This window comes from Argentina silus (genome assembly GCF_951799395.1).
Source record: "Argentina silus genome assembly, chromosome: 14".
In the NCBI taxonomy this organism is placed as follows: domain Eukaryota; kingdom Metazoa; phylum Chordata; class Actinopteri; order Argentiniformes; family Argentinidae; genus Argentina; species Argentina silus.
In genome coordinates this window covers 9678088-9703489 of record NC_139668.1, presented here as the reverse complement: position 1 = coordinate 9703489, position 25402 = coordinate 9678088, and the positions used below count along the sequence as shown (strand labels likewise).

General features: G+C 41.3%; 1 protein-coding gene across 1 annotated transcript in view; it reads left to right on the top strand.

Annotated features, from left to right (window-relative positions):
- LOC310814914 (interleukin-1 receptor accessory protein-like 1) overlaps nt 1–25402 on the top strand; it is a gene marked incomplete at its 5' end in the record, with an annotated part of 175974 nt that overhangs the window by 80036 nt on the left and 70536 nt on the right. Inside the window, one exon of the mRNA XM_083684480.1 lies at nt 220–373. Within this exon, the coding sequence (XP_083540606.1) occupies nt 220–373 (154 nt within the window). The remainder of the gene's footprint in view (nt 1–219; nt 374–25402) is intronic.

Genomic DNA, 25402 nt, shown 5'->3' with positions numbered 1-25402 from the left:
CACATATGTACACACATACTCTCCCCATAAAGTTCCCGAGTTGGCCTCCCGGGTTAGCCTCTCGAGTTCAGCCATCTTCAGAGATTCATCTCTATACCCTAACTTACCAGCCGACTATAATTGTTTAAAAAATACTGAAAAAAATATTTTTAAAAGAATGAAAATCAGTGTATAATTTTGCTTTACATGTCTGTGTTTTTTTCTCTATTTTGATTGAAGGAATGCAAGCCAAAGCAGTGGAGACAAAGCATTATAAGGAGAAGAGATACTCTCTCCATCCGCGAAGTGCGCGAAGATGACATTGGGAATTACACGTGTGAATTGCAGTTCGGGAGCTTTGTGGTGCGAAGAACCACTGAGCTATCTGTCACAGGTAAGGAGAGCTTCACTGGGTGACATGTACTTCATGCAGGGCCATTAGTGATACTTTTATTGAGTTTGTATTGGCTTTGATAAATGTCACGTCTCTTTAGTTGTCAGCAAAGCAATATTCATTCTTTGTGGGACACTAAATCTAATAATCATTGTTTGTACACAGCTGCATTTTGGCCAATTCTGGGTTGCCCAGGAGTTGTTTAGACACTTGAGCTACACATCTTTCATTCGACTGCAGTGTATCAAAAGACATATTGTAGATATGCAATCCCAGAAAATGAGGATCACTTTTTCTATTTTTACAATGGTACATTTTCTACTGCTTCATGTTTTGTTGACACTACAAAATGCTGCTTTTCTTTTAAGAGGCTTGCAGTCAATACCTCCGCTGCCGTGACTTCTGGCTGCTTTAATTGCTAAGTAGCAGAATATTCACAAAGCCACTTCAGCACTTTTTCTTAACTAAGACTGTTGAAATATTAATGCTTGAACTTAAAGTCCCTTATCTTAGACCTAGAGGGAGGACTGTGACAGAGTGAAGATTTCTCGCCTCTGATACTGTCACTATCAAGGTTGATGTAGTTACAACTGCTTTGGCAGTCTCGAAGGAAACCCAATAGTACAATCATTCAATGTCATCATGATTAAAAAGTATATATAAATTTTCCCCAATTCTAATCAAAATGATCATCTATATCATTCCAAATCTTCCATCTCAGTTCTGTAATTAATTTCCTGTTGACTGTTTATTGGCAGAAGATATAAAAAATGATACAGTAGTGGGGTAGAGTTGACTCATTGTAAGATGGCACATTGTCTTTCACCTGCAGGTCAGGCACTATACACAGCATAGCTATCCATATATGGAATCCAATTAAGCTTTGTATATCAGAATTACTACAACCATAACACTCCCTCCACCATTATAACAGAATTTCCTATGTATTTGATTTTGTTTTCGTGCAAATGATACAAGGTCATCATTACTCATGAGCTTAGTCCTCAGTCCCCCTCCATCATAACTCATCTTTGAGGCATGCCCACAGAGGGAAGCGCCAATGATGGCAATGTTGACAGATATGAATTCAGTTGATGTTGTTGATACTGGATCTGTAAGCAGGAATTTACTCTGTTGTGACTGATGTCGTCTTGTTGAGTGTTTAATCAGTGTGCAGTATAAGGCTGACCAGTGAAGTGCCTTTCCCCTAACAACAAAAAGCCAGAGAAAAGATGCAGGAGATATATTGAGAGCTGTTACATTTCAATGCAGCTACCATCACATACCAAGTCGGAGGTCAAACAAACTATTTGCAGTTTTACGGCTATCTGATTACAGTTTATTATACCCTAAAGAGACAAAGGCACAGTCTGTTGAAGGCCAATTTTAGCAATCAATCATGTCCCCACTTGCCTCTGATCTCATCCTGCGGGACTATTTTCTCTGGCTGAGATACATTAAGCATTTACCGTAGGACCTGACAGGAATAGTCTGGTGATTATGCTAAACGCTAAACAAATCTTTTACCATTATGAAATGTAAACAGAATTGGAAGCTTTTTATCTGTTCTCAGATAAACCTGTCAATATTCAGGGACGTATCTGATTGCTTGTAGATTGTACATCAGAACATTTTGACCATCACAAACAGTGGTACAGTAGTATCTCTAAGATCTGTCAAGTTTTTTGAGACAAGGCCTTCTTTTGTGTGGGGCGGTTTCTGATAATTGCCTTCAAAGTGAAATGTCATTCCACACATCTCATGTCAAAGATTAGACACATCTGACATGTCAAGATTAGATTTGTTGCAAGTCTATCAGTCAGGGGGGGGATAAAATGAGAATAGATCTGACGTACATAATTGTGGACTAAATAATGATAGAGCCATTTTGCCTTTTTTACAAAACCTACCTTAGTGAATAAGGTTGTTTTCTTCAGACAGTGTCCAATATGTTGTGATGTTGTTTTCCAGTTGATAAGAGCTTTGATAAGAGCTTTAGGCACTGACAGATTATGTGATGTTCGTCTACAGCTCCTGTTTGCAAAACAACCAGATTAGCCTGATTAATTTTCTGCTGGAGTCATAATGCTCCTCCACCGTGTTGTCTGACAGTATTCTCCTAGGAAACTACAACCGTGGACCATCCGTTGTATAACCATCATGGTTTCAGGCTATATACCAGAGAAAAATATGTACAGTCATTACGTGACTGCCATATTCATTTGTTAAAAACAGTTTACACATAGATATCTTCTGTTAACTTAATCTTGTTCACCAGAAACTTTCGACCAATATTCAGAAGGTCTGGTTGGACCAATGCGTCAAACTTGGCCTTTGTTATCTAATAGAAAGATCTGGAAAAAGTCTAGACGCATAGCCATTGGCTTTACCTCCCATCAATTATCTCCCACAGCACCTGCCCCCAGTCTTGAGTCCTTCTGTTTATTTTTCTTCCTGGGTGCGTTTGTCTGATTCCTTTATCACCACCGTTTTATTGTGACCATTTAGCACCATTTTAAAGCTCAAATCTATACTGTATACTGGACCTTTCAGGATGGGATGAGTGAAATCAGACTGCATATACAGGATATGCTATAGGCTATCTACAGTAGTGTAGGCCTACATACTGTTTCTCCAATACAGTAATCTCATTTATTCACACACATGGCATAATTATTTTCATTTCAGTAGAGCTCTGCCCATTCCTCTGGGTGTCTAATCCTCAAGCTCCTGTAGTTCATCTCACTTTCATCACCAACCTTTGTCGGCTCTCTCTAGCAATTGTCTATTGCCCCTGTTATTGAAGCAGAAGGGCAAGAAAGGTCAGTCTCCATTTGATTGTCTCAAGGACCTCTTCAATTTTAATGAGCTCACTCGCCATTGTGGACTATTAAAAAGTACACATTATTCCTTAAATTAAATTTGAGACTTTACGACTGTTTTACAAGGTACGCCATTTGATTTCTTGGATTAAAAACTACACAATAAAGGGGTGAGGATTAAACGCCTACTCAATGGGGTGTTATAGTGGCTTGTGCAAGCAAATGGCCCTGCGTGACTGTAGCTAATGAGTTGGGACTGATGGTGGTGATCTGTTTTTTATTTTGTATCAAAGCACAATAATGTGCATGCTGTTGACAGAGTGAAATGTCACAATGCCACATACTGTAGACAAGCAGGAGAATACCACAAATGCCCTCAGGTAGAATGAAATCAAAAGAACCATGGAAGCTTCCGTATGATTGACATCCATGTACCTACACATGGATGGAGTAGGTACAAGTTGCCTCCTTACCCACAGTGACAGGGTCAGATAGGTATTCATCCCTATAGGGAGTAGAAGTCGGATATGACGTCAGTACAAAAGCCCGAGTACTGAGCCAGAGGCCTATAAGGGATGGGGGGTGGAGTAATCTGGTCAGATCTGTGATAAGAATAACCTCTATCTTGAGCCTCCTGGATGCTCCAGTTTATTCAGTGGATAATCAGTTTCTACACATCCAGGTTGTGGTAGTATATGTATATATAGTAACCCTATACACTCCACAGGATTTCCCATGGGAAGTCATACTTGATTGGCCCGTAGAAAACAGGAAGTTCTCTTTTTGTTCAGGTTTTCTATTTTGTTTGCACAAAGCAAAGGTTGAAAAAGGCAGGAGTTAAAATGAAATGCAACTGATGTGTGCATGTTGAAGTGAGAAACCCAAAATGGGCTTTAGTCTGTGTTTTAGGTTTTGTAGAGCCCTGCTGTTGTCTAGGTACCGTGTTCTTGCTCTGCAAAGGGCTCTGCTGAATCGGCAGCCATTACAGAGGTCTTTCCTGGTCCCTCTGAAGTTGACTCATTAGCATATGAAGGAGGATGAGTCGTAATTGCTCTTTTAATTGATAGAGTATAATTAGGCTGTCCAAAGCAGCGCCGGGAGAATTTAGCCTCAAGAATTGATGTCCTTTGTGAGACAATAGTTGATATGTTTGTACATTACTTTTCTCTCCTTGAAACGGTGTTTGATAAGGGGCTATTCATTGGGCTATTCATCCCATATTCTCTGTAATTCTCTATTATAACTTCTCATTCGTGAGAGTATTAGCAAAAATGTACCTCTTTATAGTCTATGGGGTCCTCTTAATGGTTTGGGACAGCACAGAGGGTGTGTGTGTGTGTGTGTGTGTGTGTGTGTGTGTGTGTGTGTGTGTGTGTGTGTGTGTGTGTGTGTGTGTGTGTGTGTGTGTGTGTGTGTGTGTGTGTGTGTGTGTGTGTGTGTGTGTGTGTGTGCATGTGTGTGCATGTGTTTGCATGCATGTGAAGTCAAGACAAGATGTAGATCAAGACTCTTATTATCTCTACAGCTAGAACTTTTATCACTGACCTTCCTAATCCATTCCATCACAGAGATATACTGTAATAGTATCAGAGCTGTAAGTACCATTACGTCACTTATATAACAAGCAGAAAAAAGGTGGATCAACACCACCTGTGCCCTCTTAACACCACACATCACACCAGGCACTCTCAGCCCTGTAACCCAACCTCTGGCTGTCCTGGCAACAGAGTGAAAACCCAATTCCAACCCCAAACCAAATCTAAATCACTCTCCCCTTTGATGGGCATTTGGCTACATTGGTACAGTATGTGCTATTTTGCCATAGATATTACATATGATGATAAGAGTGCAGGGAGAAAAAGGAGGGAGAGTGAAGGGGGAGATGAAGGGAGGGTGGGTGAGGGGGGTGCTTGTCTTAAGCGCTCAGCCTCAAGTGCACTGCTCCTCCAAGGAAGGGCTCTTAAGCTTGATGGATGGCCGTGTGATCAATTACAGTGATTTGTCATGTGCAGAGCCGCTCATTTTCATAAACGCATTACTGACAGAGGGCCTCTAGGGGCTGCGTGTGAGTGGAAATAGACGGCTTGCTGCCTCGAACATCTCTGCAACAGTTTTGAGACATTCCTCAAATGGAAACGGATCCTGAGAGGACCCCATCAAAACACCCACCAACAAATCGTCATTACACCTATCGTGCTGTACCAGCAACTGGAACATTGCTATTTTCTGACATTACACATGCTCTACTCCTCGCCTCGCCTCGCCTCTCCTCTCCTCTCCTCTCCTCTCCTCTCCTCTCCTCTCCTCTCCTCTCCTCTCCTTTCCTCTCATCTACTCCCCCATCCTATTTGAAACTGATTGCCATCTTTGACCACCCCCACTTCATGTTTTCATGTACTCAAGCATACCCTCCTATTGAGCTGACAGAGCTAGGCCGCCCCAACCACCTTTTTATACATTTCCTTTTTAACGTGAATGTCTACAAGTACACACAGAATTTCGAAGTACATCACAACATGTGCTGTGTTTTAGTTGTACACAAGGTTAGCCCTCTCTAACCATTATTCCTGACAATGTTATTCCCCCTGTCAAAAAGTCTCACTGAATCAATTGAAATTTAAAGACACTATGTCAAAATGCATTTGTTTGAGAACTGTACAGTTGGCATGGATCAAATGTAACTGCCACTGAATTGTTTAATTTTCTGTTATAATAGCCCCCCTCCAGGGATGTAAAGGTAGAACAAAGGTGGCTCTGGACACTGGAGAAAATTATATATGTAAACATTAACATTAGATCCGCACATCTTTGTTAAAAATGGGTAAATGCTATCCGCCATTAAAAAAAAAGCTGTGTAAACACTGTTTCTGTAGGTTTACCCCCCACCACATCTCTGGACCGCACTGAGACAGCACTTTTGGCAGGAAATGAAAAGCTACCAATTGTTCCTTCAACATCATTATGTATTCCAAAAGCCAGTTCTCTCCCTAATTGTTTGACGAGACCAGTTCTTGTCAGCCCGGCCCTGCCCTGGTGTTTTAACAAGCTGTTAGCGGCGCAACCACCTAGCATCAGCACAGCGGGTCCATTCCACCTGCCTTTGATCAAACACATGCATGTGTATTAGCAACGTGTTGGACAGATGATGCTTCAGTCGCTTGCTCATGGTAGCTCTGTAGTCAGTGAGAAATGTTTTGACTTGTTTGCAGAGCTCAAGGGGAGGAGGAAGGGGGGGGGGGTGTTGATGTATAATTGTGGGGCAGGTGAATGTGAGTGGAGTGCAGTTGGAGATGAAAATGTGTTATTGGAGGCAAACCTGAGTTCAGTATTTGTTGTCTTTCTGTGCTCGGTTTAGCTTGCCTACAATGGAACCAGTGGAATAGTCTCTAAAAGTGCAAGCCCCACCAATCTGGCACTCCAGGCAGGCTCAATCAATCAATCAGTTTATAAATATCTTTATTGTCTCAATTGGAAATTGTGTATTACAGACAGGTTAAATGAAACACTTAAAATATTTGAAAGAAAAAATGTACTATTTCAACCCAGGTCTGATGGGAAATGGTATTTATTTATGACTTATAGGGCCAGGAAAACCTACATTTCATTAATTGATATTGCATTCTACTGTATGATATTTGTTATATCCTTTATTGCCATTGTTATATAATCCTGATTTCTTTTGTATTAAATCAACACATTTGACTTGCATTTATTCCACAAGACATCGTGTTCTATAACCACGCGGGGAACAGCATGACAGTGAGTAAAGTGCTACCGGCTATTATCAGCGGAGCACACAGTGCACAACTTCTGCTCAAAGGAATCTTGGCAGTTGTCATGCGTACAATGTAAAAATGCCTGGAAAGGCCAAGGTGCTCGGTGTTCTCTAGCTGAGATGGCTGTGTCCCAACGTGGTAATGAGGTGGCACTTTCTGGGACCTGAGTGCTAGCTAGCTAGCTAGCTAGCGAGCTCTTGAGGGTGCTGCTGTCACAAGATTTGCGGGGCATGGCTAGCGGTAGAAGGAGATGTCTAATGCACCCTCATGGCTGAGTATCTTCACTCTAATGTAGTTATATATATAGTTGTGGAGGTCACCGAAGGAGAGTCCAGAAGTTGTTTTGAATGGGTCTGTTTTGTTTTTTTGTCTTTGCTCTGGTGTGGCTTAAAGTACTTCATATGGATATCCAATAATTATATATGGCTCTTACCTTTGCAAGACCTCATCATTGTAACATGAAATGCTAATGTTTGTATCCAAGTTTGGTCTTGGATGAGTGAGTGACCATATTATTGGACTTGTACAGTATGTGGGTTGTGTGGGTTAAAAAGCAAAAATAATAAAGCTACTGATGCATTTTATATATATATATATATATATATATATATATATATATATATATATATATATATATATATATATTATTTTCAGGATAGACTCTGTGTTCTAGACTGTGTTCTCTAAGGCAGTTGCCTTTAATAGCTCAAACATTTATGCAAGTTTATCTGTTTAAATTAAAAAGCAATAAAGGCATTGAGAAATTGAATACATTCCTCAAGACTTGTGCAAATTGGATAGTAGGCATTTTGAAAATTAAAAAGGTGAAAATCAACAACCAGCTGTACGTCAGTGTACATACCTGGCAGTGGTACATTACACAGCTAACCACTCTATTGAGCCTTGATACAGAAAATGATTGGTTCTCTTGTAATTGTCTCAATGTTTATTTCCATAGCCTTCTCAGCAGCCTCAGTGTAATCAACCTTTTTCTTTCCTTTGCTTTTTTCATTCCTCCACCATTTGCTTCCTCTGAGCTGTATTGCCTTGTTCCCTGGAGTCGAAAGGCTTCATAAATATGATCCAATCATACTATAGCTCTCTGTCACTCTGATGATATGAACAAATACACATGCACCCACACACACACACACACACACACACACACACACACACACACACACACACACACAGGATGGGAAGAGAAATGTGTGTTATTGTAATTATTGTGAAAGGAAAGTGCTCATATCACTCCAGCATAAATAGACTATATAGATGGACAATAATATGGTCTCTGCGTTATCACTTGGTGTTTAGTACTACATACAGTATAGCTTAATGTCGCACCAACACAGCAGAAAAGAGTTACTGTATTACCTGGGATGTAGTGGATGTACATGCATTTTACAGATCTTTTATTTCGGTTTTGTTCAGTTTGATCTGACTTTTGGAACAGGAAGGAATCTATTGTGAGGAACAAACATGCCTCTCGGACATTTAAAGTGAGGAATCATGTTAGCTCTATTCACTGCATTTCTATCTGCCAGCGGCCCTGGTTTCATAGTGTTTACCCCCGATTAGCCCACACCAGTATTGTTAGCATTTCTAGCATGTGTGTAACAAAAAGCATTACGTGGTGCACTGCTTGTGTCTTGTGGCAGGGTTTGCTCACATGTTTACCTCTATATCACTGGCTGTAATGACTTGGTTCATCAGACATTCTCCCCCCTAACAGGTTTTTACTGTCATTAACCTCATCATGGTGCTGAGTATAGCTCATATTGGACACCTGGTTCTCCTCCCAAATAATCACTTTTTCAAACAGGTGTGCTTCCAACGCTAGCAGGTGCAGCAAAATAGTGATATCACTGTAGGCAGTCTTTACTTCCCTGCTCATCCTGTGATTATCCAGATGACAAGCTAGTGGCCGACTCAATCAGCCTCGCCAGTATGTGAACTGCCAGTTGTTATTTTCATGGTGCGATGTAATAATAATGAATAAATAATAATAATAATAAAATAACTAACTGTGAAACCCATGCCCTCCTCCTTCCCTGACTTTTCCTAAATGTCTGTTTTATAACATAATACAATTTCTAAATAACACATAGAAAAAATAGTATTTTAGCAAGCATTGCAGTTGGTTTTTTGGGTGGTTGTAGTGTTTCAGAATGGACTGAATTTGACATGACATACTGCCAATGTGATTGCTGCCAAGGCGTTGGTCCTTTTGCTGAGATGTGCTATTTTCTCTCCATAATGTGTGGAAAGGTCTGACATGCCGGGTTGGCCAGAGATGATCTGCAGGAGAGGATTCTGTCAAGTGTCATGCCCATGGAAACTGTAGTGGTGAGAACAGCACAGCTCCCATTGTCAGAGTTGAGAAGCAGAGCTATTGTTGCCACCTCCCAGGGAGACTGTCGGCTGTCTTTTCCAGCAGTGAGCAGCACTACTCTCTGTCTATTACTGTGTGCATTGTTGTTGCTAAAAAAAATACCTGTACGAGAGATTGGTATCTGTTTGTGTGTGTGTATCAGACTATTCAGTACTCACATAACAGAATCACTGGCTTTAGTCTCTGTAGACTGTGTGCGCTGTGTGTGTGTGTGTGTGTGTGTGTGTGTGTGTGTGTGTGTGTGTGTGTGTGTGTGTGTGTGTGTGTGTGCGTGTGTGCGTGTGTGTGTGTGCGCGCGCACATGCGTGCGTGCCCTCAGTCCATTCCAAATGCAATGATAGCTTTCCTTGGTGGGCCATGGTAACCAGCCTCTTGTTTGGGTGTCTTTCTGAGACCATTCAGTACTCACATACCAGAATCACTGGCTTTAGTCTCTGTAGACTGTGTGCGCTGTGTGTGTGTGTGTATGTGTGTGCGTGTGTGTGTGTGTGTGTGTGTGTGTGTGTGTGTGCGTGCACATGCGTGCGTGCCCTCAGTCCATTCCAAATGCAATGATAGCTTTCCTTGGTGGGCCATGGTAACCAGCCTCTTGTTTGGGTGTCTTTCTGCTCCCTTAAGAATGAAGATAGCACACACACAAGCAATCATTTCCTCTAGCTCTAATCCCAATACCGAGAGAGGCAGCCTGAGCAGCATAGAGCTTAAAGTGAGTAAGGCCCCTAATTACAAATAAAAGGCAACTATTTGACGTGTTACTCATCATTTGGCAGCTTTTAGGCTTTGGATGTAATGCACATCTTCTTTGACACAAGTTACATAATGGAAACATGACTCAGTGGCCTGTTTTCACCAGCAGTCATAGCAGTTACTGCATTATACTAATTTTGTGTTTGTATCATAACTTTTCCCTTAAAATGCTATTAACCTTCAGGATGGCAAAAGGTTCAAGAAACAATGAGCCAGTTTAGAACACATAATCATGCCTTGTTGCAACCCTTGAAAGTGAGTTATAGCGCATGTTGGATGTGTGTCAATTAGCAAAGTGTGCTTACAAATGTTCTCATGATTCCTGCTGTACATCTGGGACCGCTAATTAAGATGACGTGTCACATAATTAATGCTTGTGCTTGCCAAATTAGCACTCAATTAGTGCCATCGCATAGGAGATGTGTAAAGTGGTGTTATACTGGTGTTAATGGGATAGGAGTCGCACAATGACTCACAAACACATCCTCGGAGCGGGGAATGAAAGTGAAAGTGTCATTTATTATGTTTTACTGCAGAAAAAATAATATTATTTCAACATAGACCAGGATTAAATTAATTGCAAATAGCACCTATCCGCATTGCGTATTCCGAAGTGTCTTTGAAATACACATCTGAAAGTGTGGCGATCTCGACGTTTCGATATATGTTCCCTATGATCTGCATAAGTAGTTAGATGAGGAAAAAGTCTCTCAAAGTCATTACTAAAAAACCGTCCATTGTCAATGTTGACACAGTACTTGAGCAAGTTGTCACAAGCATGTTGAACTACTGGGCGCTTTGTGACGCTTGATTGAATTGAATGGTATAGGCCACACACACACAAACACACTGTCTATCCTCAGGGGGCCCAAGTAAAAACTTCACTTGCACTTTTCTTCCTGAACACCAGCCCTTTTTTTCTGCTTGCATGGTCTCCTACAGTGTGAAGGAATGTCTCGTCAAGGACACTTCAACCGTGTGTCAATCTCCAGATTCCACCAATACGATAAGAAGGTTTGGAGGGAGTGAAGACGGGACTACTGCATAATGTATACCGTGTAGAAATCAATGTTGTGGCATAAATTACTCAGATGTTAATTAGTTGTAGATTGTGGCCCTACAAAAGGCGCATTCAGTAAGCATAATCTGAAATGCTTCAAGCAGAGAATTAGCTCTCTGCACCTACGAGATAAACTGTTCAAGCAATGATGTTTCAAATGACATTCCATAAAGGAACGGTTTGGCATGTGACCAAAATGTTCATGTTCGGGAAAAAAGTAAATTATCTCCTGCAACAATGAATTTCATGAACTCAAGGCAACTATGTTTGACTGTTCTATTTTGCCCTCTACTGGTTAACAAGGAAATTGTATATGTTCAGATTGTTCTCAGGTGAATGTAATGTGATGCTGCATCAGTGATGCCCCTCCACGTGCCCTTATCCTCACCCTCATTCTCTCTCACAACAGAAACACACACACACGCCCACCCTCGGTCAGAGGGATTGCTTACCACCTGTCCCCGCTGCCCAGACGGCTTGATGTAATGGAAATTGATTGTGCGGTTTTCAGACTACTCTTTCATGACAAGTTATTTTAGTGGCACTGAAGGAGGCTTATGTTGAAGTTTAAAGGCGGGAACAAAACAGTGACTCAGGGGCATATTTGCAGCATAACAGGCTCTGGTTTATTTATGAGACGCCACCACATACTGCTGGAGAATGAACCCTTTAACATGGAGTAGAGAGAAAATGTTGTTTCCTTGTCTTCTTTTGGAAAGGCCTTTTTCATGTTGAGTAATTGCTTCTTACAGTTTCACACACAGGCGAAGCCGCGTCACAAGGGGGGTCTAGGTGAACGACTCTCCAGGCTATTTGAAGTTATAATTGCCGGTTGATTTGTAGTCTTCAAGGGTCATCGTTCCGGCCTGTGGCATGACAGCTTCGTACAGGCCCGCAATAAAGAGAACAAGTAAAGCGCATTTCCCCCCCTGCAAACTGATCAGCTTTTCTTCCACCCTGTGGGAATGGGATTTACTAAGGAAGTAAATCAATTGCTTATTTGGCTTACATCCGTACATTTCACTATATAGGTTCTACAAGAAAAACATCATGCAATGACATACTGGTCTTAAACGTGACAAATCTGTAATCATCTGCACAATACTGTAGATTTGAGTCTCTTTGTCCATCAAGGCTGTTCTTGAAAGGAAAACACAATGGAGATAGCAACTCGCCTAACTGACATGTTGCCAAGATGAGGTCACTCCCTGGGACCTCATCTTGTTCCCACAAGCAAGAGACTGCATTAGTTGTTAATTTTATCTTTGTCCCCACCATACATTTTCCACTAACTCACCATCTCCCTCTTTCTTTCTTTCTTTCTTTCTTTCTTTCTTTCTTTCTTTCTTTCTTTCTTTCTTTCTTTCTCTCTCTCTCTTTCTTTCCTGAACCTTGTCATTCCCTCCCTATCCTCAGGTTGTCATCAGACATGCACATCTTTTGTTTTCATGGCGACACAATTATGGTTCACCGTGTGACAGCCGCCCCCTCTAAAAAGGTCTCCCGTCACCATGACAGCTAGACCGGCCAATTATGCACCACGGATGGCCCCGGCGTCACCGCCCACTGTGCCATCATTATAAGAGACGAGACATGAAAGGAGCCCATACTGTAGGAGGTGTGGATTAATTACCGTCGGTACCTAGTGCCGCCGCTATACTTGTGCACGAAGGGGGTGTGGGTGGGGGGGCGTGCTTAAGTACTCCGGCGCCCTCCCGCTGCGCTAAGGCCAGTGTGACTGACCACCGGGCACTGGGCACAGCAGTGCGCCTCATCACACAGGTCACTGGTCACCCCCCACGTGTAACGGCATGGGTCGCGGGGTGCCTGCCTGCCCCCGACCCCCCAACCTCTTCCTGCTACACACTACCCTGAATAACATGGCAAATTAGTCTATAATCAAATGGTAGGGAAGGGTAAGGGGGGTGGGGGGGGGGGGGGGGGGGGGCAACAGCTGGGGTGACTGGAGACAGTAGCAGTGTGACTGCAGTGGCATGTAAACACACAGAGATGTCGCCACGAAGACATGTTCAAACACTGTAAAGGAGGTATCTCTTTCTCGTTCTTCTAGCTAAAAGTCAGAGGATGTCTGGTAAGTGGTACACCACTTATACTGCCTTTTACAATCGTACATTAAGGTTTGTGTTACTTCCGGTCCATTCTGCAGTGTCAGCCCCCTTGTTTCTCTACATGTACGGCAATAATTGCTATCGACAACCTGGTTTGACATAGTAAGGTCTCTGTGGGCCATAAGGTTTTACCTCACAGAGGGACAGTTACTCTCTGTTACAGTGAGAAGATTACCACAGAGCACCACTAAACGTTTTAATTTATTGTTAAAATGGCCGCCATTAACATTATCTGCCTTGCCCAGGTCATTTACTTATGGGTTTGGATGTTTCCTGCGTCTGTAATGGGATTTAAGCATTAAAAGGCTTCTCATCTTAAAGAGCAAAGGGGGAAAGGGCAGGTGAGTTCATACCAGATGATGGGAAAGGGTTAAAAGGAAGTTAAAATGCACGGCTGATACACACTGCTAGGGTCCCTAAACAATTGAACTGTAGGAGTTGGTGGCTGCTTCTGCAAATAGCATGGTGGTATATTGCTCTTAACCCCAGATCTGGTTGAGATCACCCTATCAGAGCACTCATCACCCTATCAGAGCGTTCATTAGTGGCTAGGGGCAACTACTACCTACTTTCCTTCTTCCTACTTCTACCTACAATCCAATTATTTCTGATTTGAAACCTAATTTCTACTGTTCCGAAGTGGGATGACTGAAGGAAGATTTGAAAATATGCAAAGCTTGAACAAGGTGATGATGCAAACGAAAACAATATGCCTCTTCACTCGGGTTAAATATATGAATAAATGTATCGTATATATTGTATATGATATATACACATTAAAGAAGCACGACATGTGATCATCATATCTATGCTGTCACAGGGGGCTGTCTATGAATTAGCCCCTATTCCTGTTGCATTTATGCATTGACTTTTCATTCCCATAGACTTTCTCACAACCTTATTTTCATCATAGCTTCTGTGAATCTTACAGTAACTTTGTATTCTGGAGTTTGCGGTGCTCAACATCCAATTATCCCATTGATCATTGAGCACTGACCAATTATTGTTATATTTGTGAAACTCTTCCATTATACTCTATGGTCACCTGCAGGAATGTGTTAAATGGATAGGTGCAGTGTTTAGTGGTTTTTTCTCCTCCGTGTATGGTTACATAACAGCTCTACTGTTTTGATGAGGGGACTTGGAGGCTTGACTAAAAGGGTTCGTCTCTCAGCCAGAGAACTGTTGTGCCATGGTGGTTTCTTGCGGGTGCATGGTATCGCCACTCCCATGCACCTAGCTCAGATGTAGGGCACCACGGTGGCACTGCCCCTGCAGGTGCTAGCTCTGCTCACTGACCTGTTTGAACAGCTGTATCGCTTGACGCTGCCCGCCCCCTGGAGATTAACAGGGCATGTAGACTGGCAGAGAAAGATGGTGGTGGGGGGACAGCACAGTTCAGCTCTAGTGGGGCGGTGGTGCCACAAAGCATGCTGGGAGTGACCGACAAGGCTGGCGCAGGGCCTTTCTAATCTAAAGGTTTGTTTTATGCTGTGACTTCATGTGACTTGACCTGGATCACATGCCCAGGGTCATGCGTCACTTGGAACTGATGATCCTGAGAGAGAGATGGTTAGTGGGCGGATTCATAGCGATCTGCTGATCTTTAACCAGAGGGATGGATTGAGGGATAGCTTATCGCTGTGATAAGATGAGTCAGTTGAAGCAGCATTAGACCTTGTTGAAAGGGAATAAATAACAGGCTAATAGGTGGATGGCCATATGGAGAGGACAATGACTCGGGTCTGCATGCATGACTTTAAAGGGACTCCGACCTAGCATGAGCTCTCTGAAATTAGACATCCTGCTGTTTGTTGGGGCTTTGAACTTTGTTTATGTTACGAAACATCCATTTGAGACATTTTATTATTTATCATGGTCATGTTCCTGTTTACTGTATGAAAACACTGCACAGATTTGAGAGGTTTTCATAATTTTTTGCTGAGGTGTGTTCGAAACAGGTCTATGGTGAATTATTTATTAAACCAACACTACTGTACAGTATGTGTACTCTTAAGGGGTTTTGAGTGTTTTATTCCACAAACACAGCCAGATCATTTTAAGCACAAACAAAGGTAATATGTAAGTGCTAAAAGTCAAACCCCATATATACACAACATGCTTGATTAAACATAATACTGTATGATGGCAAACCAGCTTGGGGTAGTATACAGGTCAGGTGTGGGTTGGGTGCTGTTTGGGGCTGGAGGAGAGATTAAGAGGAGAGTTTGACGGCCTGCAACAGACACTGTCTGTGATACAGTACACCTGGTTTGTTGACTGTATTGTTGTCTGACACAGTTCCAGGAACTAGGGTGGATATGTAACCATGCCAGCATAGTACAACTTGACTACGCTCAGCACAGTAATATGACAATTTGATTAGTCTGTGGCAGAGGATAGACAGTAGGAACTAGGCTATATTAAAAGATTTGCTGTTATATGCAAGATGAGTGATCTGCTAACTAAACAAGGACATTATTATTTGTCCTTGGGAAATGCTCTGTACCAATCCAAACCACTTTATTTTGGCGCAGTAGGAAAAAAAACCCATCCAATCTCTTAATTAAAGATTATATCAGAAACAATTGTGAGTGTGGAAAAATACCAACCAAATTAACTTCAAGTAGTAGTTTTATACAGACAGTGCATTGAAATGATTCAGTACTAAAATTAAGAAAAAGTTATTTGCGAGAGTAAGATTGACGTTTTTAATATCCATTGCACCAGGCACTCAAATTAGAACAGTGCTGCGAGTGTCACTATGCATAAGAAGCTGCATTGTCTCTTCTGCGCTTCTGTTTACATCGTTATACTCCTCATTATTATGAAAACAGTGCATAATTAAAGCAATCATGATTAATTACTACACCGACTTGGTTTACACATCTGCTTGATTGCAACTTTCGAAAGTATTCTTTCACTTTTGTTTGGATGTAAACTAAACTAAATGTGATATTGTTTTTACTCTCTATTTCCATGTTTAGACAGCCTAGTCACGATTTTTATTTTTCTCTATCCTTGAAATTGTATGAGCAGCTCTCTGTGAGCAAAAGGCCATTCTTCCCACTCTCCTTCCAGGCTTTCCCCCTCTGGTATACCATAGCAAATTTCTCATGATGTCAGCCATCTTGGATGATAATGCGGGCAAAGCTGGTTGGTGTCACAAAGGCAACACGCCCAGTTGGTTCCCATAGCATTCACACTGATGTACAGTATACACAGTCATAGCACTATTGATCGTTGTGCTGATATTTATTGAGGCAAGCGAGGAAGACAGGGAATTTATAAAACAGGGAATTTATGACAGCCAGTGCTCAAGATTAATAAATGTTTTAATTACAGGGAAGTACATAGGTATTGCCTGTCAAGCTTCCAGATTTAAGGTTTAACCAAATGTCGGCAGTTTAGCTGTTGCTGCTGAGAAAGCTGTATATGGGGAACTTGTGTGAATCACCAACACATTTCCCCTCCTTTCTGCTTCATAGGAATCACCTGCATCGTTCTATAACACAGACACAGGCTCTCAAGAGGCTTAAAGGCCTGCGCCAAAGAGTTTTAACTTCCTGGCTTTTCTTGAAAAAAAAATACTCAAACAACGGAAGCACCGAGTGGTGATGTTAGTCACTCTCGGAGCTATTTGGGAAAGTAGCGCCAAATATAGCTCAGAGCAATTCTCAGTAAGATGTGTCAAAAGATGTTTGACTCAGTTGCAAAAAAGCTTGCAAAAAATGTTCAGATGGTTATATTTGACTCTGAGCACAGTCGGTGCTAACTTTACAAACAGGCTAGCCACGTTAAACTTTGGATGTGTATAGCTGTGTGAAATGTCATACGTCACAGCATGTGGGAAATCGTTTTAGGAGCAGATAAGAAAATAGAATGTATCGCCCCAAAATACACATTTTCGGACATGAATCATTGTGCAGCACCAGGATGTCATATATCAGCTAAAAAACGTCAAAATGACTGATGTGGGCTGTTTTAAATTTAAATGTTAGCTTCCAACAGGCATATGATACAGAGCTCATAAGCTTAGGACTGCCAAGAGCTAAGTCTTCCTTTTCTGCAAAAGCTATTTCTGATCCTTATTCTTAGATGGCTGAACCTGCTTATAGATGCTGCTGCCAATGCATGTATAGTAAGCACCTTTACAATGCTCTCTTTCTCAAAATTGTACCTTTTTTGCAAGTCTGTTGTTTTGTATACTGCTCTATAGGACAATAAAACATGTTCTGGCTCTAAACATGTTAATCAGGCAGAGAGGCCAGAAGCCTGTACTGCATGTTAACTCTGAGTCAGGGTGGCTGTCCCCTGAGTCCTATTTTAGCACGAGAGTCATTCTAAAGAGGGTTATTAGAATGTTAAAAGGCCATGACAGTTGGGTTGAGGAATTAAGAAAAAAAAATACTGTAATTATCATTTAAAGCAGGTAAATCATCCCTAGGAGTTAATTAAGATGCCTCCCGTTCCACAGGAAGGTCCTCCATGAGGGGTAAAAATTGATTTCCTTTGGCTATGTACATGGTGTGGCTCTAAATCCCCTCTAGACTGCCCCCATCTGCCCTTTCACAATTGTGCTCCACCACCATATTGTGATGAAAACACATGCATCAAAATGCCAGATTAGTTACAGTCTCTGATACCAAAGTGATCATCTAAATGACATATATTTTGGGATTCATGCCTTCTAGAGTATTGCATGCTACCACAGGCATACCACAGCCATACCACAGCCACAGTCAACAATGCTTACCACTTTAGTTCAGCCATACTAATGCTAGCTATATGTGGCCGCAGAGGCTATCAACAAACCAGTCATGGGTTGCTTTCTTCCCTGGCCTCTTGGGAACTGGTGCCTATTGTACATTTCCATGTGCTGTATATCCAACCATGTGAGTGGGTTTACAGTATATCTCTAAGATTACATATGTATGATGACAAATGGCATGCTATCATGAAACATACGGGTGTGTCTAAATTACATGACTTGTAAGTCACAATACAGTGTCACAATACAGTGTGGACACAAGTTTCTTCAGTCTTTGAGCACAGTAAAGACGTTCAGTTCAACATACATAGACAGAGAGAGAGAGAGAGAGAGAGGAAGACCAAAAATCGACAGTATATTTCAAATGATTCATATTCATTATCCACCAGTGAGCACATTATTTTCAGCAAATAGTTGTAAATCCAAAGTAAACAGAGAAAATATGTTTGTTGGACCTAAATACAGTGCTAACCATGAAAGTGCAAATGTTTGCTTTCCGCTGTTGATTGAAATTATTGGTTGAGGTGTGAGCCCAACGGCCTTGAATGAAAGCTAATCAGCGCGGGAAATGTCAGACAGATACTTTCATGCACGTTAGCCCACCCCTCCCCCATCACAGAGCAACGCAACCATACAATGCACCGGCCCCTCCGAGTTCTGTTTAAGCAGGGGCGCCGTTTCAAATATATTCTTCACAAGCGCGCACAAGGGTAATCATGCGTGATCGTGAAAGGGTCGCTTTTTAATTAGAGAGGCTCGTGCTCATTATTCAACGTTTCCTCAAAGGAGACGCTTTCAGAAATGTGCTTTGCGCTTGATGAGGCACACTGCGGGGGAGATAGCTCCAATCGCACTCCAAACACACCTGAAGCTGTGTTGCATTTAATTTGCTTTGAGCCACCTGGGGCATGATGCTCAGAGTGGGAGGAGCCTTGACTAGTGGTGAATCATGACAGACAGGAAACAGGTATTGTGAGATAATGTTTGGATCATGGACAGCTGGAGGTCATACTGAGCAGGTGAATATGCTGAATGGAAGGGAGGTGCAACCAGAGAATGGAGTTGATAACACTAGAGTCATTGGAAAAAGGGCACAGTGGCATATACAGTATGTTTCTCTTCTCACTTTTCCACTAGAGACCGGGTCCCCCTCCAGACTTTTTTGGAGCCCAAGCAGTGTTTAATGCATTGTGTTTCCACCACCCATGGTGATTCTGAGGACTTGGGGAGAGCAGGGAGGAGCAAACTATCGACATTGTCAGAAACCTGTTTCCCAGCTAATTTCATCCTCAAACCAGTATGACGACTCGTAACTGAAACAATAAATCTGTCAATAATTGTCAAGTTTTTCTCCAGCGAAATTTCTTTGTAGCATAACTTTAAAACTAGCAAAGGAGTTGCGTGGTTGAATGTGAGGCATTCATTTAGTTTATTAATGTAAACTAGCAGAGATCGTTCAGTTCGCCAGCCATTAAATGGATGCGGTGCTGACCCGTAGTGGTGCAAACTTAATAGTGCACACTGTATAAATGTTTCTAAACGTGACTCCAAACCAAAGTAACTAACAGTTTATATCACATTTTTTAATGATTTTGTAACACAACAAGTAGCAGTCCCATAGACTAGCCTAGCCAAACAATGGGAGGGCACAGTATACATTACACGCTTATAGAATCCCCAAAAATCTCCCCAAGGTCCCAGGTCAGGGTAGGACCTTGGGGCCATGGCCCTCTGCCTTTTGGGGCATTTTTTGTGCCGTTCTCAGAGATTGAATCCATATTCTATTGGAATAAGTTTGAATGTTGTCGTTGTAGCCAAATTGCAGGTAAATCAAGACACTCCATTTTAAAAATACATTATGCCCAACAATTAGCAAATTATCATCGACATATAACCCTAACCCTTTTACAACTTACAACTGTAACCGTATAGAGCATGAAAGTCAAAATCTGACCACGAGACCAGCACAGACCTAAGTCTGTCCAAGAAAAGGAACTTACTCTGAAACTTATTCTGATTAGGAGATGCTGACATTTGACATATTGCTAATTAGCACCATCCAGCTGTCTCCTCTGCACAACAATCAGGTCAGTTTGCCAGTGGATGAAAGGCGTATCACTGAGTGTCTGAGAGTTCAGAAATCAAGGCTCTGATGTGCTCAGTCCTTTTGATGTTCCCCCTCACATTGTCAGGTCAATAGATGATTTTTTAAATCAAGGACCACCTACGCTCCTAAGCCTTTGAAGCCGCTTTGTTTGGTCAGCCCAAGCTACCTGAGGCCTTCTCTAAGCATTGCCATGAGTGTTATACTGACATGGAGTTTTTATTTAAGTAAAAGCAGTGATACATTTTAATGTCATTATTGGATGAAACCTGAAATACTGATTAATGTAATTGCGGTCCATTCATGTTGCCATATATTAAAACAGGATTTCTGTTTAAAATATTAGCAAGCAATACTCCACATTTTCCTCTCCATTCATTGTTCCAGAAGTTTATTCCAGCTACCTATGCCTTTGCAAATTCCCAAAAGCTGCGGGACCCAATTATACAAAAAAGGAGGATGCTCGCTATGGCGTTTTTTGCACCAAACCGGAGCACAAAGGAGCTTCTTTACCCAAAGCCCTTGTTTTAAAGTGATGCTGCTCTTTGAGGGATCAGCTGTGCTCTTGGCTTGGTTCTTGTAATGTAGGGCCGCATTTGGGAGAGCAATTTTCCCTCCAGCTCAATCCTGACATTTGTTAAAGAATGCCCCCCAGGGAGCCCAGCATCCAACCATGCTAGTGATTAGTGGGCCACTGCTACCAGCTGCACAATGCTAGGCCAGAACCAATGGCAAGCTCAAAAAGGAGGTGTGGAGGAATACTTCACGCTAATGGGCCTAAATGGACAGAATTAGTGGAGAAAGTCACCGATTCTGAGGGAAAAGGCTGGAAGAATCGGCTACACTCCCCCTCTGTGAAACTTGTGTGGCCCTAAGTTTTAATAGTAGTTACATAGATCTGCTAGTACCATTATAGTAACATCATGTTACATAGTAGTTACGACTATGATAGCTGGACAGTGGTTTGTGTAATAATACATGTATTTCAGATGGATTACAGAAAACAAACTCAAATCAAACCTCTTTTTCTTCATTTTATCCTACAGTAATAATCTCGCAATAAACAAAAGGGCTTGAGTGTGTCCTTCCCGCAAGTCTCCCTCCTTTCATTTCTCTCCATGGGGCATTCTTATCACACATTTTCCTTTTAACGATTACCGTTGGAAGAAGATGTCCCCCCATTTCCATTTCTCCCCTTTTAATCCATGTGTGGTGAAGTTGTCTTTAATGAAGCGTGAATGGGTTGGGGGCTGCAACCCCACAACACCCCCGTCTCAACCACCCTTAGAATAAATGGGAGAGCATTGGCCAGGGAGAGGGAGTTAATGGGAGAAGACGAAGCGTTTCTTTTTTTTTTATTACAGCTTGCCTCCTCATCCATCATCATCTGATCTGTGTGAAAGGAGCCCTCCTGGTCCGTCAGGGCCACTTTTAAGAGCCTCTCTCCCGCTGATTCCACTATCAGGCCATTATGAGGAGATGAAGAATCCCTATGGAGGCAGACAGACAGACAGGGAGGGAGGGAGGGAGGTCAGGGTTGGGTACATACCAAGCCCTTCTGATCACAGCCTATACACACTCCTACTCATGTCGCTTCCCGGCTCAACAGAACACATCGGACTAACGAAATGGAGTCACTTATCACAGTTATTCATTGTATGTTGGGCTTTTGTGTGTGTGTGTGTGTGTGTGTGTGTGTGTGTGTGTGTGTGTGTGTGTGTGTGTGTGTGTGTGTGTGTGTGTGTGTGTGTGTGTGTGTATGGGGGAAGAGATGTTTGTGACAACATGCCTTACAGTTTAAGTCATCCTAACGAGGTATTCAAATCACATAAATCAATAACTGTTTACATCAAATGTAAATGTGTGATGTACCGTTTCTCTTTGAAGCCCCTAATAAGGCTCTGAGGGGAGGTTTAGCATTGTAGTAAAAGGCAGTCATCTGATCATCGCATCTCATCCAAGCAATCCATCATTCTTTTGTCTGAATAGGAATTTGATGTAGATGAAACATCACACAGTTTAGGGGCCAAAAAGCAAAAATATAAGAAAAACAGCAAATATCATAACTTTTTGGGGGTTTTCGTTGTTTCTACAGTATGTGTGTCTCACAATGGATATGGATATAAATGGACATGGTGACCTGTGCGAAATTACTTCAGATGTCACTGTTGAGCTAAGATTTACGTTAGGATAAGCTTAGTGCTAGCATTAGATTTGCAAGAGTTGTTTTTGTAATACTCATACGGATAGATAGATGCACTGATTTTATTGTCTAAATAATTCCAAGAGAAGCCAATCTATCTTGATGACGTTCTTGAAAATCTCTATTGGCTATGCAGTTTCCCGGTATAAGTATTATAAGATTAAATACTTTGGGTGCATTGTTTTAGCAAAGAGAATGGTATTTCGCCACTTTGGATGAATTGAATGTATGAATGTATTTGCTTCTCAGTTAAAACTGCTCTTGAAGAATGATGACAGAGTTTAGCACTATGCCATATGTTATAACAGCATGTTTACACTACCAGGCTAATGTCACTTGAACCATAGAACTTGTAATCAAAACAAAGCGTATTTATATGTATTCTAAGACTGCTATTTCATATTTATGACTGAAAAAATTCTGACAATGTTTCTTGGATAAGAAGATTTAAGATTACGTTCATCATAGGACTTTTGGCTACATTATATACAGTACTGCAGGCTTATTTAACTGCCAGCCCAGGGGCCAGATCCGGCCTGCCCATCAATTTAGACTGGCCCTTTGTAAAGAATAAGCTGATTATCCCGTAATCATTTTACAATCTCTCTTGCCAATCCAAGAACTGTTGATGCCCTTTGTCCTGTTTGGCAATGTGGCAATAGAGCCTGTTTTGAGTTCTCATCAAGTTAAGCCACCCCATTGTTGGATGTAGTTGCACTACATGTGGCTCAACTATTAGCTTAACTACGTTTTGCAATAGCTTGGTGGTAGTTAAATTAAATTCAAATCTTAGTAGTGTTTTCAGTAGTTAGTTACTTTGTTGCCATGTATGTCCTCTGTGGCTCAGTTGGTAGAGCATGGTGCTAACAATGCTTAGGTTGAGGGTTCGATTCCCACTGGGACAATGCATACAAACTTACATTGCAGTGTATGCACTCACTCAAGTTTCTTTTTCGCTTTGGGTAAAAGCATCAGCTAAATGGCATCTATTATGTAGTGGTGTCGTGAGATACTGATAAGAATTGAACTATAATTCCAGCCCTTGAACTTTAAATGTCCCTACTATTTCTTCCATTACTGCTTCCCATCTCCCTACTTTGCTTCACCTCACCAGTTTTTTCTCTTCTTTTTTTTCGTTTTTTTCTTCTTCAGCAGTGCAACATGTAGGAATAATAATTTCAGCGTGTTTCAACTGTGTTTCTTTTTCATGTTGTAATTAAACAAAATAATCAATGCATATTTCATAAAGAAAGGCTAATTAAGATAATGAGATTTTCTGTGTGGAGTGTTGCATGCCAACCATGGGAAATATTTGCGGAGGCCCCTCGTTTGAATTTGTAATTAACGAGTTTGCACACGTTCTTTTTGTCTCTGCCCACTCTCTCCGAATGGGTGGCTCCTTTATTCAAGACAGTGTGGTGGTCTCATTTGTCATGTAATGGGGACCGAACGCTATTGTCAGTGAATGATAAAGAGTCATTTCAGAATAGGAAGTGAATTGGCTGTTATGTATAAAATGAGAATCATTGACTCAAAATGTCACTGTCTTCATAAAGACTGTAAGATACAGTACCTCCTCCTCCTTTAATAATCCTTTTTTTCTATTATGCTGAGGTATGTAGGCACTGCTAAAGGCTACAGTGACGTTTTGTTTTGGTCTGTATTGTGTGTTCCCTGGACGGGATGACAATGTAAATGTAAGATATGACACTGTTGTTGCTTATGAGAGGTTTGACTGGCCATATTTCAACATGCAATGTTCATGCAGATCTGCTCTTTTTGACTAGCACAGTAGTTTAGCCAAAGCAAATCAGTGTTAGATTGTTGCCTTACGAGTGAGTATAGATTATATAAAGCAATTGCAATGTGCATGCATCTCTTTTATTATTTGGTTTAGTCAATGTCAAATAAACAACAAAATAGGATTTGGATACCCACCATCTCAGATTGTTTCTGTAGTTAGAAACAGATAAGATAAGTATTCCTGCAACATTATTTTGTAGAAATATAGTTTAATCTCAGAAAACTCTTATTACTAATTGATTGTACCCAAATTGGCTATTTTCATTTTATAGGATTCAAATACTACTCAATAGAATGGATAGATTGGAGGACTCACTGATGCTACTTTGAACAGAACCAATTAAAGAGTAATGATAACAATGGTACAGCCATCTTTTGTATATGTTTTATATGTATTCTAAGACTGCTATTTAATATGTACGACTGAAAAAAGAACATTCTGACAACGTTTCTTGGATGACAAGATTTAAGATTACGTTCATCATAGGACTTTTGGCTACATTATATACTGTACTGCAGGATTATTCAACTGGCTGCCAGGTGGCCAGATCCGGCCTGCCCATCAATTTAGACTGGCCCTTTGATCAATTTTGAACATTAATAGACATCTACAAAAAGATCCCTGGAAAAATCTGATATTTGGTGCCAAGATTAATGATTAATTTGACCCAATATGAGAATGTGTTTTCTCCCTGTTTTTTTGTTCGTTGAATACTGTCAATCAATATCACCATGGTACCAGTTTACAGCCAATCATCATTCTCTTGCCAGTCATAGGTGTTGATTTTTGCAATGCTGCTAGACTGATCTGAGGCTGACGCTTCAGTCTGTGGGCTGGTCGAAGCTTTGGACTGAGCATGTCAATGGAGAGCAATTTCCATGATAAGATTGTCCCGTTTACTCCTGACAAATGAGAATTGCCCTGACTTCATATGAACTGAACTTTTCAGCTTTTGCCCAATTGAAGAAATGAAATTTCCCTCTTTAGAAGGGATAACGATCACTGTGTGTGCTGTATTCATATCTACTAAGTGAGAAAAAGTGTGCACTTATATGGGCACTTACATTTAAAATAATAGATTGTATAAATTAAAGGTATTTTATACAAATAAAGTGGTGTTTGTAAATTGTTTTACAAGTGTATACAGTTATTGGGAAGAATAGTCACATGGATGTGGAAAATGTCTAGCCCCAATGCAAATAAAATTTGGAAAATCGG